At 43.6% G+C, this 19,394-nt stretch overlaps 1 protein-coding gene across 2 annotated transcripts in view; it reads left to right on the top strand.

The window, feature by feature from the left end:
* The window catches only part of NAV3 (neuron navigator 3), a 787,742-nt gene that overhangs the window by 627,557 nt on the left and 140,791 nt on the right, over positions 1 to 19,394 (top strand). For both annotated transcript variants that reach the window (XM_019543171.1, XM_019543169.1), the window contains 2 exons: positions 5,380 to 5,488; positions 5,852 to 6,235. In XM_019543171.1, the coding sequence (XP_019398716.1) occupies positions 5,380 to 5,488; positions 5,852 to 6,235 (493 nt within the window). The remainder of the gene's footprint in view (positions 1 to 5,379; positions 5,489 to 5,851; positions 6,236 to 19,394) is intronic.

Below are 19,394 nucleotides of genomic sequence, written 5' to 3'. Positions count from 1 at the left end.
TTAATTTGTGGTTCCAAGAGAGTGCTTCCTGCCACATATGTGTTATGGCAGGAGGTGTGAATACTGAGATCAGGGATCAGATAATCCCATTGTACCATTAAATGGGTCTCAGTGGCTATCAGGTCATCAGGGCTAGACCTAAAAGCAAGAGAGAAATTTAAATTGGTACATTTTAGAACCTGTAAAAAATATACAAGTGCTTTCCTATACCTGATATTGAAATGTTGAGGTCAACTATCTGGTTGTTCTGAAAACATGGAGCCCACTTTTTCCTGGCCAGTTCTACCATTGGGAACTTGTAGGAAGTACGTCTTGTTGCATTTTCAGGACAGACTGGACTGATGTTCTGAGCCTTGACTGGTGTAAACAGAAGGGAAAACTATTGTTTTGTGAAATAAAATGTTTGCAATTTTGTATTATGATTTTTATTGCAGTCATACATGTAGGCCCCATTTGAGGATCAAGGATTCATTATACTAGTCATTGTACATATTTGTATTAGGAAAAGCAATTGCTTCTCTGAAGAGCTTACAACCTATGCATACAACAAGAGGTATCAGAGAGGAGCAAATGGGAAGGAAGAGATCAAAGTACCTGTGAATATTAAATACATGAAATGTTAAGAAGATAGTGAAATAACTGTCTTGTACTTGAATCATGTTTCTTGGTCCTTTTAAGTATGTATATATACACATGTATATTAGTTATATTCAGATATCCTCAGTCCTTCAAACATGAAAAGTATTGTATTTCACATTTCAAGAACAGCCTTAACTCCATCAGGAACTGAAAATCTTTACAAGTGACCAAAATCATCTAGGCACACCTGGGTTCAGATCCAGCAAGATACTTAAACCTGTTCTTAACATTTAAACGAGGAGACTTGGTTTCATTAGGACCACTCAAATGGTTAAAGTTAATATGTATAGATGTGAACAAAGTAACTAATACAAAACAACTGCATAGACAGACCTTTAGTGTACTTGGCTGGTACTGCACATCACTCACTAGGGAGGAAAAAATGTATCTGTGAAATACACAGTATTTTCATATATACCTAATGATATCAAAACATTCTTAAATATATGTCATTGATGACAGGCTGTAGAACTAGGGTAACAAGCTGCAGAACTAGGGTTGAAGGAATGACAGTAGTTTAGTTCAGGGACTGTACACATACATTTCAGATTAATAAATTTAGGGATGGCATTAAAATTGAGTTTGTAATGAACCTGATTGCAGTTTTGGATATAGGGCAATGGCTATCAATAAAAAAATATGCACACATACATACACACACACCCACAAAATGCTGATGTATTAGAGCTTTCTTACACTTAATTTTAGGTGGCTCCTGGAACTATTAACCCCTGGCTTGTCATACAACACTAGTTTTAAGCACATTTTAGTCAGCTTAAATTTGTCACACCAGTGCAGATTTATCTCTGATCCATGTTACCCAGTTCATGTTTCATTAATATAGGGCCACTCCCCACCCCATGCTGCAGCTCTCCAGCATCCCAGGATGTAGTTTTTCCCTTCTTCCCCCCATCCTCCTATTATATTTGGACAAACTTTCAACCCCCTGAATTCTAGTGCCAAAGGAGGGTTCTGGCCCTGATCTAACTCCCCCTCCTGTCCCGGGGGGAGTGACCTTCCCATCCCCAGGGGTGCAAGCCAGTGAAAACAGCCTGCAGAGCACTTGCCAGCTAGCCAAGTTCAAAGGGCATGTACAGGTCCAGGAGTGGTACCTAAGGAGGTTAGGGAGGAGCAAGATAAGGGGCCAGATTGGATCCCCATGAGCTAGGGCTTCCTTCCTGGAGCAGTAGCTCTTGAGCAAAAATGCCTTCTCTTACCACTCCCACCTCCCAGCCACCCCCCACACTTCTATCTTCATCTATAAAAACATGAGGCTTTCATTAATTTACTTCCTCTTTATTTCTTTTTAAATTCTTTTTTTTTTTATCCTTCAGTGACTGGCTGACTTTATTTTACCATCCTTCCCCCATCCCTAGTTCCTTTCCACCTCCCATTTCATTGCCCATCCCCATCCCATTAACTTTCCACCTCCTAGCTTCATGTTTCCGCCCCCCGCCCCCAAACCCATCTCTCACAGACCACCGGATAGATCAGGGATAGAAGCCTGTCTTGGCTCACCAGCCCTGTAGAGGCAACTCACAGCTGTAGTTCCTAATCAGGCTCCTGCTCACCAGCTCTCTTATGACAAATCACAGGTGTTTAGGTGGGGGACAGTCAGAGAAGGTTTTTAGCCTTAAGGTGTAACTGCTTCAAAGTTGAGCTAGCAGTAACTTGGATCCACATCTGAGCAGCTCAAAGCGCAACGTGTAATAAGGCCATTAGATTATTTTGGCCAATACCTTTTGAGAAATAATTGACTTTTCATTCCAAAAGTTGTCATTTGAAATTTCTGTGCCATAATTTCATTCCAAATTAGAACAAAAAACTGAGATATCAAAAATTTCTGATGGAACATAAATTTTGAAAGGTTCTGATTTAGGAAATTGTGACTATATCATTTTCTTACTGTCAAATGGTTTGATTTTGAAAATGCTGACAGCATAATATAAGCATAAAGAAATTAATTCTAACAGGTTTAAACAAAATAATTTTAGTGTGACAAAAAATAAATATTCCTATTTTATTGAAACCAAAGGAGAAGGACTAAAAATTTGGTTCAGGATTGAGTAAAAATAGCATCATAATTGTTACATTCCTAAACTGTTCTATTTTAATTAAATTGCTTTTTCCCACAGAAGATCGTAACATAAATATATTTGTAATTATATTTACATATATCTGTTTTAATTATAGACTTAGGGCTAAAATCAAATAGACAGTGTAGGTGCCTAAACTTGATTTAGAAATATAATTTAGGGCATCCATACATGTGGTTAGAGGTGGAGAGGAGGGTACTTTAATTAGATTGGCTCTGAGAGCTGCTGTAATGTAAATGCCCACAGCACCACATGTATTCAGCATCCCATGCTTCAAAATGGTGGCAGGGGTGCTTTAATTAAAGCTTTACTTAAAAGGCCCCTGCCACCATTTTAATACACGAGGATGCTGAATATATTTGACGCGGAGGCTGCTGGAGCATGCTAATTAGCACGCTCCAGCAGAACTGAAGCAGACTCAATTAATTGATTAATTAGCACGCATTAGAGCAGAGATCTGTCACATATATAGGTGAGGTGCCTCAGGTAAAAAAACCCAAAAAACTGCAGTCCTAACTGACCCTGCTCAGTGGCTACAAGAACGCTTTGACACCTAGATTTATTGGATGTCTCCATTTTTGCCTGAAAAAATTGCTAGGCACCTACAATTTAACTACTGTAAAATGAATAAACAACCCAAGTAAGCAGCAAGAGGAACTTGTTTCTGTTGCCTAACAGTTATAGCATTTCCTGGGGTGGGAGATCTCTTGTTTTCCACAGCCTCGCTGGCAGAACTCCTTATGTAATAAATCAATCATTGGCTAAAAATAGAAATAACCTTGGCCATATGGGTCAGAACACATAAATCTCCATTTCCAGGAGAGTATCCACTTCACGGGATGAGTCAGGCTTGCTGGATGCCCTTTGTGCTCCGCTGTTATAGTACTCTTGCCTACCAATAGGCTAGCTCCAATAGGATGCATGCAGGGCCCTGTTGATTAGGTCATACTTCTAGGAGGTGGGAGATATTTGAATACTTCCAGGTTGGGGGAAGCCTGGAGTCTGCCACTGTCTCTGACTTCCTGGGGAAATATTTTTTGCTTTCTGGCTTTATTTAAGAGGAAAGGCTATGGGAAGAGGGCATATAATGCTTTATTCCAGGGGTCAGCAGTTGTCAGGAGCACTGGGTTTGGGGCACTGCTCTTGACAATATAAAATGATGTTAATAAAATTAGGAATCAAGGCATAAAACAATCATTGCTGAGAGAAGGAATTTTCACCTAATGTTCAGTATTATATAAATTGCGAAGAGAATTATGTTTTTTCCCCGCCCTTGTTTGAAGTAGCAGACATTGGACCCTGCCAGAAGCAGTATATTGGGCCTGATAAACCAAGCATTAGATTAAATACTATAGATTTTATTTCTGTATTCTTTAAGGTTTGAGTCTGGGAGTGGGGGAGGGAAGGAATTAAACATATCTGTAGTAATTAAATATCATTATGCAAAGGAAACAATAATACAAAAATAAAGAAACTGTAGATAAATGTGATACTTGATTTTAATAAAGTATTTTCTGTATTTGTTTACTTTAAAATATCTATCTGATATTTTGTCATTATACATTTATTTTGATTTTCCAGTAGACTTAGATGCTTTCATTTTGTGGTGCATAGTGTTGTGACACATGCATTTTATTTTTATCCCCTTTCTTTTTGGTGTGGTGAAAAGAAGGTTTGAGTCTGAGAGAAATTCTACAAGCATTGACACGAAGGGCCAAAACCTAGGTGATCATTTTGGTCCCCTTCAATTGTTGAAATCTGTAAATGTATACTTGATGCTTAGAATTAGACACTTTGTGTTATCAGCTTCCTGATGGCTTGCTTGCAGTTTGCTGCAGACAGTATGAAGAAGCAGGGAGAGGAAGACTGAAAATCTCAGTATCATCAACAGATGCATGCACTCTGTACAAGCAGTCCTCCCTCCCCCAACCCTTTGTCTCAAAGTGCTGGCTGGGGGCAGCAAAGCCTGGAAAAGACTGCTTCCCTCTCCCCCTCCCTCTGCAGGCACACCCCAGCTGGGAACTGTGCAGGCAGGGTAAGGGTTTAAACCCCTGCCTAATCAGAGTGTCCTGCTGGGGCCTGGCCACAGCCCCCCTCAGCTCAGCACTGGTAGGGAAGGGAGGACTTGCTCCAGCACCCCCTGGCATTTAGCCTGAGCTACTGCAGACATGTGTCTGCATTTCCTGAGTGAAAAGTGAATGTCTATCCACTGCAAATCAGTTCAAGCTCTGCCTTTTAGATTAGCCTACAAAGAGTAAATCAACTGAAGCTCAAGCTTTTTGAATGTCTGTCCCTAGCTCCTAACTCCAAGCACAATTTACAGGAGGATCTGTAGGGACACTTACGGTTTTGAAAATGAGTTTTTAACCATCACCAAAACAGGTGATTATTGTATGTGTGTGTAGTATTAGTGGAGGGTTGAGCATTTGATCGTTTTACAGGGGTAGATGGATATGCATACTCTGGGAGCACGTATGTTCATATTTTAAATTATACCTATAATATGTATGCATTCATATATGTACATATATTCATAACATATGTGGCAGATAGCAGCTATGTACTTCATAGATACTTATTTATATGCAGACATAAGAGTGCACACACACAGAGAACCTATATTTATACTGTTGTTTTTTTCTAGGGGAAGACCCCGAAACAAGAAGAATGAGAACAGTAAAGAATATAGCAGATCTGAGACAGAATTTAGAAGAAACTATGTCCAGTCTTAGAGGCACCCAGATAAGCCACAGGTATTATTTTTTGCATAGACTGCTGAAATTTTGAACTGTAGAAGAATGTTGATTACCAAGAATATCAGGCTTACTGTTAAAGTAATCCAAGAGAAACCAAACATTGAAATATTGTAACTGCATTATTTTTGTGGTTGAGGGTTTTGTCACAGTAATTTGGATATAAGTGTTCCGTTTATCCTTCTATTGAAAGTGTCTTATAGAGCTTTTGTAAGACTAAGCAACTTTTAGTGAAAAAGATTTTGGGGTTTGTTTGTTTTTTCAGTTTTAGTTTCCAAACTTCTGCCATCTTTTTAACCTTTCTTTTTTTATTTTTTAGAAAGTGAGTGGCCACAGTTCATTGATTTCTGTTTTGTTTGGCAGCACCTTGGAGACAACTTTTGACAGCACTGTGACAACTGAAGTGAACGGGAGAAGCATACCAAGCTTGACGAGCCGCTCCACACCAGTGACTTGGAGGCTAGGTCAAGCCAGTCCTCGGCTACAGGCAGGCGATGCCCCATCCTTGGGTGGTGGTTACCCTCGCAGTAGCACTAGCCGCTTCATACACACTGACCCTTCGCGATTCATGTATACCACGCCTCTTCGACGAGCAGCTGTTTCTCGCCTTGGAAACATGTCACAGATTGACCTAAATGAAAAAGGAAGTGGTGATCTGGACATGTCCTCTGAAGTTGATGTTGGGGGTTACATGAGTGATGGGGACATTCTTGGGAAAAGCCTCAGAACTGATGACATCAACAGTGGGTAAGAGACATTTTTTGCCATATGAAACCCTAATGAGGCACAGGCCAAATTAACTGGATTTTTAAAATAATTTCATTAGTAGGAGCAGGGGCAGATTCTAAGTGGCATTAATAAGCAGTGTTTATTGGCATTTTCACGGTTGTCTGGTGAAATCCAAGCTTTATTCCATTCTGCTTCAGGCTTCGGATTTTTTTCAGTATTATTCTTTCATTTTTTTAGATGACAGATGTGGTATTTTTGAATGGGGCTAATGAAGGGCGCTTACTGACAGGCCTGACTTTCTCTGTTTGCATGACAGATGCTGTCTATTGTAGCTTTGTGCAGCAATCCTTTAACATAGTTCTTCAACTGTGTATATCACTTCTGACCCATAGGAATACTCTTCGAGACAGGAATATATGAGTCACTACTTCCTTCTGGTTTACCCAGAAGCATAGAATGGCAATTATTTTTATTTTTGCTGACTATTTTTGTTTGATTGATTTTTGAGAACTGGTCTCAAGCTAATGCTGAAAGGAGTCTGCTATACTTGTTGCACACAGAGGTTTTAAGTCCTGACTTACTACCCTAAAAAACCTTTGAAGTTTTTTTTTGAAAAACTAATCATGTTCTTGGCTAAATCTTATGTACACATAAGAAAGATTCTTTTCTCTAGGGTAGCAGACAAAACCCCTGTGCATGTGTGCTATTTGTACATTCCTGTGTAAAGTACTTTAAGAATCTTCTATGAGTTCTGGAAATGCCAATGGAAAATTTAAGGTGGGGAAAAGGCCTTGCTTTCATTATTATCAATATCTGAAATACCCTTCACTGCTTCCTAATTTACAAGGTAGTATATGTTAGGCAAAGTGCAAGTCAAATGGTACCTAGCATAGTAGGTATGCTATTTTGTGGTAATCTTAACAGAAAATTAGAAACCTTTAGAAGACCTAGATAGTTTGAATAAACTGGGCTTTTGCTAGTAAGATGGAATGAAGATGAAGATTGAACTACTTCCAGTTATAAGTTGAAGCATGTTGAAGTATGCTATAACAATGCTTTAAGTACACTGTGGGTTTTTTTCAATGGCTTTTCCAGTCTAATGTCTACATGTCTTTCTGTGGTGCATTAAACTTTGTTTCCCGAACAATTTAAGCAGTTAAGCTGTTTCAGCATGCACACAGAGTCATGACAGGGGAATGATTGGGACAGTGGGTGGTGATAATACAGGATGTACTACTCTTGAGCTATGTTGGCCAACAATATCCACAACATGGCATTTTTAGCAGATATGTACAATCATAAAAATCAGTGTTGGAAGGGACCTCAGGAGGTCATCTAGTTCAATCCCAAGCTCAAAGCAGGACTGTCCCCAACTAAATCATCCTAACCACAGCCTTATCTAGCCAGGTCTTAAAAGCCTCCAAGGATAGAGATGCCACAACCTATCTAGGTAACCTTTTCCAGTGCTTTACTACCCTCCTAGTAAGAAAGTTCTTCCTAATAGCTAACCTAACTTTTCCATCCTGCAATTTGAGACTGTTGCTCCTTATCCTGTCATCTGCTGCCACTGGGAACAGTATAGGTCCATCCTCTGTGGAACCCACCTTCAGCTAGTTGAAGGCCACTGTTAAATCCCCCTCAGTCTTCTCTGCTCCAGACTGAAAAAGCCCAGTTCCCTCAGTCTTTCTTCATACATCATGTGCCCCAGCCGCCTCACCATTTATGTTGCCTTCCTCTGGACTCTCTCCACTTTGTCTACATCCTTTCTGAGTGGGGGGCCCAAAACTGCACAAACTACTCCAGATGTGGCCTCACCAGTTCTGAATAAGGAGAATTATTACTGCCCTTCATCTGCTGGCAACACTCCTACCAATGCAGTCCTGTACACCGTTAGCCTTCTTCACAACAAGTGTGCACTGTTGGTTCATATTCAGCTTATTGTCTATATAGGACACCATATGTCCAGGATTAAATAGTGACATGAAGAGAAGAGGGAGAAGACGGCACTCAGAATTATATAGTTGAGCCTGCTCTAATCAAAGTACGAAAAAGAAATAATGAGAAATCTGATGCTTCCGTGCCAGGTTTCTGTAGCCCCCTAACCTCACACCTGGAAGCTTCCCAGAAGTGAAACCAGGCAGAAACAGGAACTTGCTACAGGATACATGGTAATGTGTTTAAATCACAGGAATACAGATTTAGATTAGATCTCAGGAAGAAACATTGGAAATGTAACAGGAGGGCAATAGAAAAAGCTTTTTAAGTAAATTGTGGAACCCTCTTAATTGGGGGAGTTGAGAAACAAATGGTATAGGCATCTTTCTGGGATAGTTTTGGAATAGCAAATCCTGCTTCTGTGTTGTGATTTGTATGGGATTTCCTTAGGGTCCTCTCCAATACTATGATTCTGTGAAACCCCTTTTTCCATAAAGAAAAATATAAAGTATGATTTCAATGAGTGTAAGGCCTCATTAAAAAAGAGAGGAGCCTTTGCAGTGCTTGATGTAAAATGCATTATTTAGTTTATCACATTAGAAAATGAATAAAGTAATCTTGTGTTTGTGATATTTGCCTCACATCTGTAATAATGATAACTCAATGTGCAGTAAGTAGCTGTGTGCTCAGTTAACATTTTTTAGGTACAGTAGATGTTAAAAACAAGTTAATAAGCTCTAAAAATTCAAGATTCATTGGGGCATGTAAAGTCTTATCTCTCTTCCTCTCTCCCATTTTCAGTTTAATTACTTTAAACACTTGGGGATAAGAATCCAGTAGTAATTAGAAATTAGTGTGAGAAAGTTCTGTTTCACATGTTAAATCTCAACACTGAGACAGAGAAGCGGTTTCTTATAAACTAGGTTGTGCTTTAACCACAGTTGTATTTAATGTGTAATTCCACAGCCACAGAATTTGCTGCACAATTTACCTCGCTACACAATTTAGTCCAGAATGTAAGGTTTGTTTTTTTTTAAAAGAACACCTCTATGTTAAAAGAAAACCTTCAACATGTGAAATAAATGTAAGCAATGTGGTTCTTTTTTCTGCAGTTAGTTTGAAACTAGGGGTTGAGAAAATTACATTTTGTATCATGAACTGCAGTGTAGTAGAAGAGTTGGTGTTATGGACATTATCATGTTTTAATTTAAAAACAAACAAACCAACCCCCAGTGTAATAATAACCCTTGAGGCCGTTTCAGAATTTTGATCTAATTTTCGCTATGAAGTACATGGGACATTATACAAGCAATATATGTAACATATGGCATTTAAGCCCATTTAAATGACTTGTGGCAGCATTGTTTTCAGCATAAGTAGATCCTCCAGTGGCATATACTTAGCATAGCCATTTCCATGCCACCTTCTACCAGGTGTTAAGTACAATGAGCATGCATCCTGATAATTTTTAACGTTGTAACACTCCTATTGGCCAGGAGAAGTTGTCCTCAGTGAAAGCCCATGGCTGGGGAGGGGCTGGACCAACATGAATCTGTCCAGAGATGGATTGAATTAGGGTGACCACCCATCCATAGGCGATGCATAGGGGGTGCACGTGCACCCCCCGAGAGTGCTGGTTCCCCCCCCCGAGAGCTAGCACTCTTGACTTAGGTGATGGGGGGGGGCAGGCAGAGTGCTGGTGCCCCCCCAAGAAGTGCTGCTAACACTTCCGGGCTTGGCATCCAGCCACAGGGGGACCCTTCCCCCCCACCACCGAGAACACTGTGGCTGCCTGCAGACATGCTCAGCTTGCCCTTGCCACCAATGGCAGCGTGGCCATCTGCCAGTGGCCCCCACTCATCACTGCCACGACCCCACTGCTACTGCCACTGCCACCTGCGGGCAGTCATCATGCCACCCCAACCTCAGGAGGCACGCGTCGCTTATGCACCAATCCCTTATTGGACAGAACAGTCCTAGAATGGGATCAAGTCCTTGTCTTGAGCTGCACAACTCCAGGACAGCATTTGTCTCAGTTTTGCAGCATTGTGCAGAGATCCAGGTTTCCCCTTGCAGGCTGGCAGCATTCCAGCCTGCTAGGGCTGCTTGGGGCTGCTGGGAGTGGGACATGGGGTGCCATGTACATGTGCATACCTGTACACATGCATGTGGCCAGGAAAGAGCTGGGAAGCCTGGAGAGCAGCTCCCTGCCAGTAAGTCTCTGGTGGGAACATGGGGGGACAGATAGAGGCCCCCAGTGGTGAAGAAGGGAGTGAGGCTGGGACTGGATGCACTGCCCAGCCTGGATGGTACATCAGGCCTCAGGGCCATGGTGAGAAGTAGAACAGCCACAGACGGCTCATCCAGGGGACATGGGGGAGGGAGGCTCCCTGCCATTGCATGCACTCCTGGGGGGAGAGTATTGGGGGCATGTGCCTCCCAGATTTGTGTGCAGGGCAGGTGGATGCAGGCTGCCTGCTGTGGCCTCAGGGCTCCTCACCCTGCTGTGTTTCCCTTGGGAGCCCTGCACCACCATAGCAATGCACCTCCTGTCCACCCAGCAGCATGGAGTTGTTCCCCCACTGCTGTAGGCAAACAGGGGGCATGCAGCCAGCACAGGGCTCTTGAGGGAAGGAAAGCAGGGCAGGGAGCCCGAGGCTACAGCACACAGACCGCATCTGACCTGCTCAGCTCTGGTCCAGTCATGCTGCCAGCAGCAGGGGAGGGGGAAGCCCGGCATGTGTCCTACCTTCCAGTTTGGAAGAGGTGGTCACCCTAGATTGAATACAGTCCTGTTTTGTGCTGTGTCTAGAGATTGATTGAATAGCCCTGGTTGTGCTATGTGTACTGTGACTTAAGCTGTAGTGTGGTACTTGAGGCTAGGTACAGATGTTACGCTTATTGTGCGGTAAGTGCACTGCAGCCATAACTGAATAGATGGTTATGGCAGATAGAGCACTGTAAAAATGGTGTATCCTGCTCTAAGATAACCGTGGATGGATGTAGTATTAGACATCAGCACTTTATATTAGAGTGCTGTAATGAACATCTGTACCAGATCCCATTAAGACTCACATGCTGGCAACGCATGGAGCTTTGCAGCACCCCTGCCACCCTCTCCCCCAGGCCCTAGCCTCAGCCAGAGATCATTTAATCTGCTGAAGCATTGGGCCAGCCCCACCCCTGGGTTGTCACTGCCAGGAGTCAGTGAGGCCTGTGTCCCCTGGCCCACCCATGTGCTCCCTTCAGTTACCACAAATCTGTCCACACAAAGAAAACCGCTTATTGCTGAATTTCTCGTATTGCATATTGTCATGGGTGCAGTTGAGCAAGTGCTGAATGTGCTTCAGTTGGTATTTTGCCTTTGCTCACAGTTAATCTGTCTTAAGAACTGATTCATCTGCACCGATTTCTGGCAATGGGCAAGTTCCCTAATGGATGTGAGACATTTGACATAAAATTGTGTTTAAATCCTGGCTATTTAACATGATTCAGAATGGCATCCAAATAAGTTTGGCGATGAAAATGCCTCCTAAATCCAGTCTCTACCAAGGTACTCAGTAGTTCTATAACACTGTCAAACTGTTTTGTGCTTTTAAAATGCTGTTTTAGAGTCCCTGGTATAGACAGGAACCCCAACTCCTATTACTATAAAAAGAATATTTGAACAGGCCCAAAATGTACAGCAGTATACCTTACATACTAATACTGAGATGGGCAATTATTTTGGGCGGAGGGCTGCTTACTGAGTTTTGGCATGCCATCAAAGGCTACAAGTATAGCTCCATCCCATGGTTGCCACCTTGGGACCAGAAGTCCCATGTGCTAACCCCTAACCTTTGCCACTGGAAATCCCTCCCCTTCCTTCTCCCCCCCCCCCCCCCCCGGTCTCCGCCCCCCCCCGGGGCCCCTTTTTTCTCCCCCCCCCCCCCTCCCCCCCTACCCCCCCCCCTTCCTCCCCCCCCCCCCCCCTCCAGGTACTCCTTTCAGCAAGGGTTTACCATCTTGGAGACAGAAAAATACCAAATTATATTCTAAAAATCAAACACCTACTAGAATGTTCATTAATTTCATTTAAAAAAATATTTTTGTCCTGATTTACATGTGTTTGTGTAGTGCACATAGAGGTGATTGCACAATAGTTTAAAATGAAGTCTTACTCTTGTATATTGTGGGGCAGGGGGGTATAGGTTTGTGGGTATGTGGGGTGTGGGGTTTGTGGAGGATGGATAGGCATGGGGGATATATGTGGGGTGAGGGAGAATGTGGGTGTGTGGGTGGGTATGGGTCGATATGGGGTATATGGGGTTTGTGGGGGGTTGTGAGTGTGTGGAGAGAGGGTGGCTGGGGAAGGTTGTGGCATGTGTGGAGGGGGAGGTTTTGCCCACAGCCTCCCTATGGCAGGCAGACCACCCCCGCCCAGCACTCCTCCAAGCCCAGGCTACACGCTCCTGCCACTCCTGGCCCCGGGGCACTGAAACAGCCCCATGCTCCCACTTGCAGCCACTTCCCCCTCCATTTGCCACCACTGCCCTTCTACTGCTTCCCCATCCTTCCCCACTCCCCATCACTTGTTGCTCCGGCACCACCTCCCAGTTGTACAGCTGAGACTACAGGATGCAGCAGGAGCCATTGCATGGAGCCAGCTGAGAATTGCAGAGGTCAGGCTGGCTTCTGCTATAGCCTGTGGTCCTGTTTGGCATTGCAGCCAGGAATCGTGTGGTGCCAGAGCCACCGGCGGAGGGGTGGAGGGCAGGCAAATGCTGTGGCAGGCTAGGGGGTGAGTGGGAGTCAGTGGGAGGGCAGAGCGCGACAGCTGGGCAGGTGCACGGGGTCACACCAGTGTCCCAGGGCAGTGCCAGTGGGGCCCAGTGTAGGGTGGAAGGAACATGGGGTGGGGCCTGGCAGGGCTTCTGGAGCTAGGCCAGGCTGTGCCAGCAGGAAGAGGGGGAGCCAGCTTGGCTCCAGAGCCCCTGTCAGCCTGTGCCTTGTGCTACTGCTGCCTCCACTGGCCCTGGCCCTGGGACACTGGCACGGGCCCCGTGCTCCTGCCTGACTGTCGCTGTACTCCCACATGCCTGCTCACTGCCCCTTCCCCACTGACTGCTGCAGCTTCCCTTGCAGTACTTCCCTGCCTGTGGCTGCTGCCGCTCCTCTCCAGCCCTTGGCTGGCCACTCTGGTACCATGTGGTTCCCAGCTGCAGTGCTGGGATCACAGCAGCCAGCTCAGCCCAATCCTGAGAACTGGGGCAATAGTCTGTGGTCCTCCCCTACTTCTCCCCCCACCTTTCTTACCTGGATTTCCCTCTAGCAGAGGGAGGTAGGAACACCCGCATGGTCCCAGGCCAGAACACTCTGCTAGGCAGGGGCTTCCGGCTGGGGATAGGAGGGTTATGGCTGGGCAGGCCTTGCTTTTGCAGCTGCTGAATCCTGCCGGTGACTTACAATGAGTCTTACTCCCCCTGGCTTCTGTCATCTTTGACAGGCAGCCAGGGGCAGATAAATAGTAATTTTCTAAGTTTTTAGGTGCCCTGCGGGCCAGATAGAATGGCCTAGCATATTTTGCCTGCCCCATACTAATATGTAGCATCACTATGTCTCAGCTTCTCTGGGGAAACTGAATATACATATAAAATGTAGAAGATGACTGTGCTCTGTGCTCAATACATGATGTAGGACCAGAAACCCATGAGTCCAGCTCACAGACATAAAGTCCCAGAAGCCTTGGATGCATTTAATATCCCATAAAGAAGTAGAGAGTGTTTCTCTGTTCCCATTTCTTAAAGTCAATTTCTAATAATTCTGGTCACTCAAGTAATGGTTTGGAACCACATGTACTTGATGGAAAGTTATTTCAGAAAGTCTGTTACAGAATTTGAGGCATGCTGCTCGGAGTTCGACAGATGTGTACATAGAGCAGCTGAATCCAGGAACTCTATTTTTTGTCAAACTCCCTACATCTTTTGTTTTATTAGTTGCTTTTCCTGGCTATATGAATAATAATATCCAATGGTCTTGCTAGCCTTAACATAGCATTCTTGTCTTAGAGCCATTCAGAAATTACACAAAAACCCTCTGGGACACAGTGCCTATGATGTTCTCCTTAGGAAACACCTGAAATTCTTCAATGGGAGGAAAGCAAATTCTTTTCCCACCTTCCCAATCTGCTGCCTTCAAAAGAAGCAGTGATTTTTATTTTCCTTTCTGAGCCCAGTAGATTCCCTAATATATGTTCAGAATTTAGGAAGCCATCAGATATACAGGGCTCCTAAAGCCCTAGTTAATGGAGGCAGTCAGGTTGTCTCATTTGCAGGCCCTAGAAAGGATGACTTGGGATCATGAGGTATTTGGTACTGTTTCAGTATTACATCAGGTTTTTTTTAATTGTCTAATTACCTGGCATCTTAACGTTAGCAGCTGGTAGGAGGCATTGTGTGTCTAAATGACAGGCAGTGAAGCCATTGCCTTCCATGCCAATATAATATATTGTTAACTAAGAAATTCTTTGAAGATTTCCAAAGACATTGTTTGCCCGCAGGACAGTAACACTCCCCTTGTGTGTTTTCTGAAGTGGTCTAATAAATAGTGCAGTGAACTCTGGGGAAGTCGGGGGGGAGGTGTTTATTTGTTTGGGGTTTTTTTTAAGTTTACCATGCAGTCCTTCAGTAACATGCAAGTTGTTGAAATGTAGTAGTATTTAAACCTGAAATTGGGCTTGTCATTTTTCAAGGATTTATGGCCTGATCCTGCACTCATTGAAGTAAGGGGTAATTTTCCTTTGATTTTAAATGGAGTGGGATTGGGTCTTTGTACTGAACTGATTAGTTTGTAAGTTACATATATCTCAAGCCAGTCTTTGTTTTGTCGCCTGGCAATGAAATAGAGAAATAGCCTGACCTGAAGAAAATCCCATCTTCAGCTGGGAGCACTTGCAAATAATCAACAGTTCTACAGTTTGATGAAAGGGGGAGAGATGACAGAAAATTCAGAGGTGAATGAAGCCAACTATGTCTTATCAGGTGAAACTGCTGAACTCTATACAGCAGGGGCCTGCGGGTCTGGAGTGAGGGGCACCAGCAAGGCTGGGAGGAGTGCAGGGGGCTGTGGGTCTGGAGTGAGGGACACGGGAAATGGGACAGGTGACTATGGGTTGTGTGTGCAGGGCACTGGCAGCACGAGGGGCTGCAGGTTGAGAGTGAGGGGTACCAGGAAGGGGTGGGGGGCAGGGTACTGCTGTTTGGGAGTGAGGGCATTGGCAGGACTGGGGTCAGTGGGTCTGGAGTGAGGGCAGAAGCAGGGCTGGAGGGTGTGTTGCATGTCAGTGAGGGGGAACAGAGTGGGCAGGGCACTGCCATGTCACTGCCCCCTTACCATTATAGCCCCCCCCCGCCCCCCAGTGACAGATGTCCTCTTTTTTGGACCTGGAAATATGCTAACCCTATTAAGAGCCAGGTATGTATGAAGGTGAAAATTTGGAAGCAAAATCTGGCCTGAAATATTGTAATACTTTTAATACTACTCACTGCCAGGGATGTATTTGGTAGCCGTGTTCATCTGAGACCAAAAAAAAGCAAAATTCTAGAACTCTTGGTTCAGAAATGATACATTTTATTAGAGCAACTAAGAAACTCCAAAAAAAAAAAAATCCTTTTTTCTGCAAGCTTTCTGGCTCTCACGCCCTTCATTAGGCTTAGGGAAAATTAAAGATGGTAAGAAGTCCCCATAGGTGAGAAATAAACTTCATTTTTGTACAGAGGAAGCTGAAGGTGGAAGGCTGCCCCTCTGGGTCCATGAGAGTGTCTTTGTGGGTTGCTGTTTGTTATGCAGATAAGGCAGGATTCCTTCCTTGGTGGTGTCAGATGGCAAACAGGGAGGTGTAGAAATTTTTGTTCTTGTTCAGTAATGAAGTTTAAAAGCCAGAATTGGCTAAAATTCAGCATCTTCCATGTTTCAGGGATAAATTTGGTTGCCATGTTGCCAAGATGAAAAGAAACGCAGATCCAGTAATGCGGAAAAAGATAATTTTTTGCAATTTCTTAGTTGGTGTAATAAAAGATACTATCTCTAAAACAGGAGTTCTAGAGTTTTGTATTTCTTTAATAGTACTCTGCTTTCTTACTCTATCCAAAGATTTTTTGGGGGAATAAAATAAAAATAAAAGGAAACTATTTCTTGTTTTGGATATCTGTAGTCCACAATATCCACTGTCTCCATCTTACATTCTCCAAAGTGATTTCATTTGAAGTAGTAAGTAGTTGCTTACTTCATAGTTTGTCTATAAGGAGCAAATGTACCCTGCCTTCTGCCTGTCTTCAGATAAGCCTGACACCTCTCTCAAAAGAATTTTGTGATTTCCTGACGCAAACAGTATCTTGTTCAAACCACGTTTGTGTTTGCTTGAGATTTTGGTTAGATCTGAACGTTGAACCAAAATTTCTGTGATTTTGCCTAATACATTCAAAAATCACTTTGCTTAGAAAAGTGTTAAAGCCTTAAATATGACATTTCAATTTGATGCATTAAAGTCTTGGATCTAAGCTTGGCATATGGTTTTGATTCCAGCACTAAAATAATTCTGCTTATGTGATCTCTTCTTATTTCTGTCTCATATCACCTTTGTATCATCCTTCCTTTAAAAATTTCATGCCTCTCTATACTACATCTGCCAACACTATTCATCCCAACTTTCTACCTTGCTCAGGTTTGTAAACTACATATCTAGATGTATTATTTTTTAAGTATCAAAATTAATTTGTAATAATGCAATACAACCACTTGATAGTGTGGTCCCTTGTGCCTTCTCATTTGTGACATCTATATTTATATTGAAATTTCCTCAAAATGGAGTTTTTACAATGTTAATAAAGGATGGGGAAAGAAAAAGTAAAAGTGAAAAAATTAAAATGAATGAAATTAGGAGAGTATTATTTGGAGTTGAAATTCATAACATGCAGTCTAGAGTCCACTACACTAACATCCTCCATCTTATGAGGTCTAAAGTAAGTTTGGCCCTAAATATTTGCCATTGCTTTTTTTACACACGTGCACACACACACACACAACCCAGGCATTTGGGACACACACAGGCCCCAGGCAACCAGGACATGCATAGAAGCATGAATATGCACACCCATCCACATACACACACAACCCATGCACCCAGGACATGTACAGAAGCATGCATGTACACACGTACACACGTATGCTTGTGCAGAACCCAAACATCCAGGGCATGCACATACGTAAATAGAACACAGGCATCCAAGACACCCACAACCCTTCAAAACTCAGGCATCGGGGAAATGCACACATGCGTGCATGCACGCGCATACACACACACCAGGAATCCAATGCGCACACACATATATTTAGCAGGCACAGGGTGTGCTAGCTGGTCATGCACAGGGCGGCTGGCTTGCAGCTATGAGGGTACAAGCCATGATGAACCACTGCCATATCACATCCATGTGGGTGGCCATGATGTCCCCCAGCCTCCAGTGAGATGCACAGAGTGACCAGCAGGACCTGACACAGCTCCTGGGCCTCCCTTCATGCAAGCCAGGAAATGAAGGCACATGCAAGTCACAACAGCAGGGAGTTGGGGTGTGGTGGCCCATGACCAGCAGCTGATCAGGATGCCTCAGCAGTTTGTTTCCATTCAGGAATCTATGAGCATATGCAGACGAAACAGGAGCCCTAAGTGGACGCAATGGGTTTTTAAAAACACTGCTTCAATTTAGGGCAAAGTAAACCCCTGTGCTATGTACAGCTGTGTTACCTGCCTCTCCGGTGGCAGGGAGGGGAGGACAAGCTGCCAGTGGGTGGCGTGGTCCCTGGGCTGCAGGGGCAGAGGTGGTTGGTGCTTCCCTTTGTAGCAGTGGCAGCCCCCACCAGGGGCACCTGCCTGCAGACACCTGGCTTAGGCAGTCCCGAGGGATACCACAGATGTGGAGGGAAGGACCAGGTCCTTGTGCAGCTCATGCAGGCAGGCAGGCTCCAGGGGAAAAGAAAAACAACAAAAATGTTCAGGCTCACTGTTTTTATTTTCCTTTGGTGTAGAGCCTGCCTTCCCGGGCTGCTACCAGGCTGCTTGCATGGGCTGCCTGCACAGTCCCTGAGCCGCACTGAGCCCAGTGCTTCGCTCCATGGCTGTAGAGCAGCAAACTAAAACTCCTTGGAGATGTTTTAACTTGCTGTGCCCCAAAGTCATTTAAGGCACATTACACTACCAAATGTGCTACAGCAGCTGGAATTAACACGCAGTATGCTGCTGACGTGTGCAGACACAACACCATTAAAGCAGTGCAAAAGCGTTTAACCTGCTTTAACTTGTCATGCACATGTACCCCTTGTTTTATCTACATGCCCTTTTGCATCCACTGGGAGGTGTACAAGAGCCCTCCCACCACTTGCTGAGCTCAGCCCATGCAGGACAGAGCTTCCATCTCAGGTTTCTTGAACACCTGTGCTTAACCTAAAAGTCTATGTTGGATTATTAAAGTAACATTTTTATAGGTTTTATAGATTTTATAGGCTATAGGTTCATCAGTTTATGCCCATGGGAATCTTATATTAATGGTGATTTGTGTTGGGAAAGAAGTCTAATGAATCCTTTAACTGTTCTCATAGCACTGTGCCAGAACTGATGTCAGTGTGCATAAGCCAGTGATTCTTAACCGGGGTGCCACAGCAGTGGAGTGCCACACAATGTTAGCAGTGTTAAGTGTGCAAATGTGATTCTCAAGATAAGCCTGGAAATTTCAAATAGGACTTCATAGTGTTAAAAACATTCTGACCTGCTATGGATTTTCTGAGTTCTTTACAATAGAAGAATTACCCTACTATTTTTCTGTAGTCAAAAAAGGTAATGAGTCAAAACAAAGAACTGGCATTTTCTAAGGAGTGCCTTGAGTCTGTCAAGGGGTGTCTTGAGTCTAAAAAGATTGGGAACCACCAACCTAAACCATTCAAACTAGAGGGATGTCTGCATTTATTCTGAAAAAAATCAGTTATGCTGTCCATACAGTCTTCCAGTGTGGTTCTAATTTTTATAATCACTAATTCTTCCAGTATTTCACCAAATTTACCAGTATATATTAGGATTATTTATTATTTATTACCATAGGTATATACAGATTTTACAAAACACAAGCATACCATGCATCAAAGCCTCACACCACAGTGAAGATCAACAAGATAAGAAAAGAAGGGACATGAAAAATGAGACCATAAATTGATAATC

Source organism: Crocodylus porosus, unplaced genomic scaffold (genome assembly GCF_001723895.1).
Source record: "Crocodylus porosus isolate Cpor-Errol unplaced genomic scaffold, CroPor_comp1, whole genome shotgun sequence".
In the NCBI taxonomy this organism is placed as follows: Eukaryota; Metazoa; Chordata; order Crocodylia; family Crocodylidae; genus Crocodylus; species Crocodylus porosus.
This window is presented reverse-complemented; position numbering and strand designations above follow the sequence as displayed.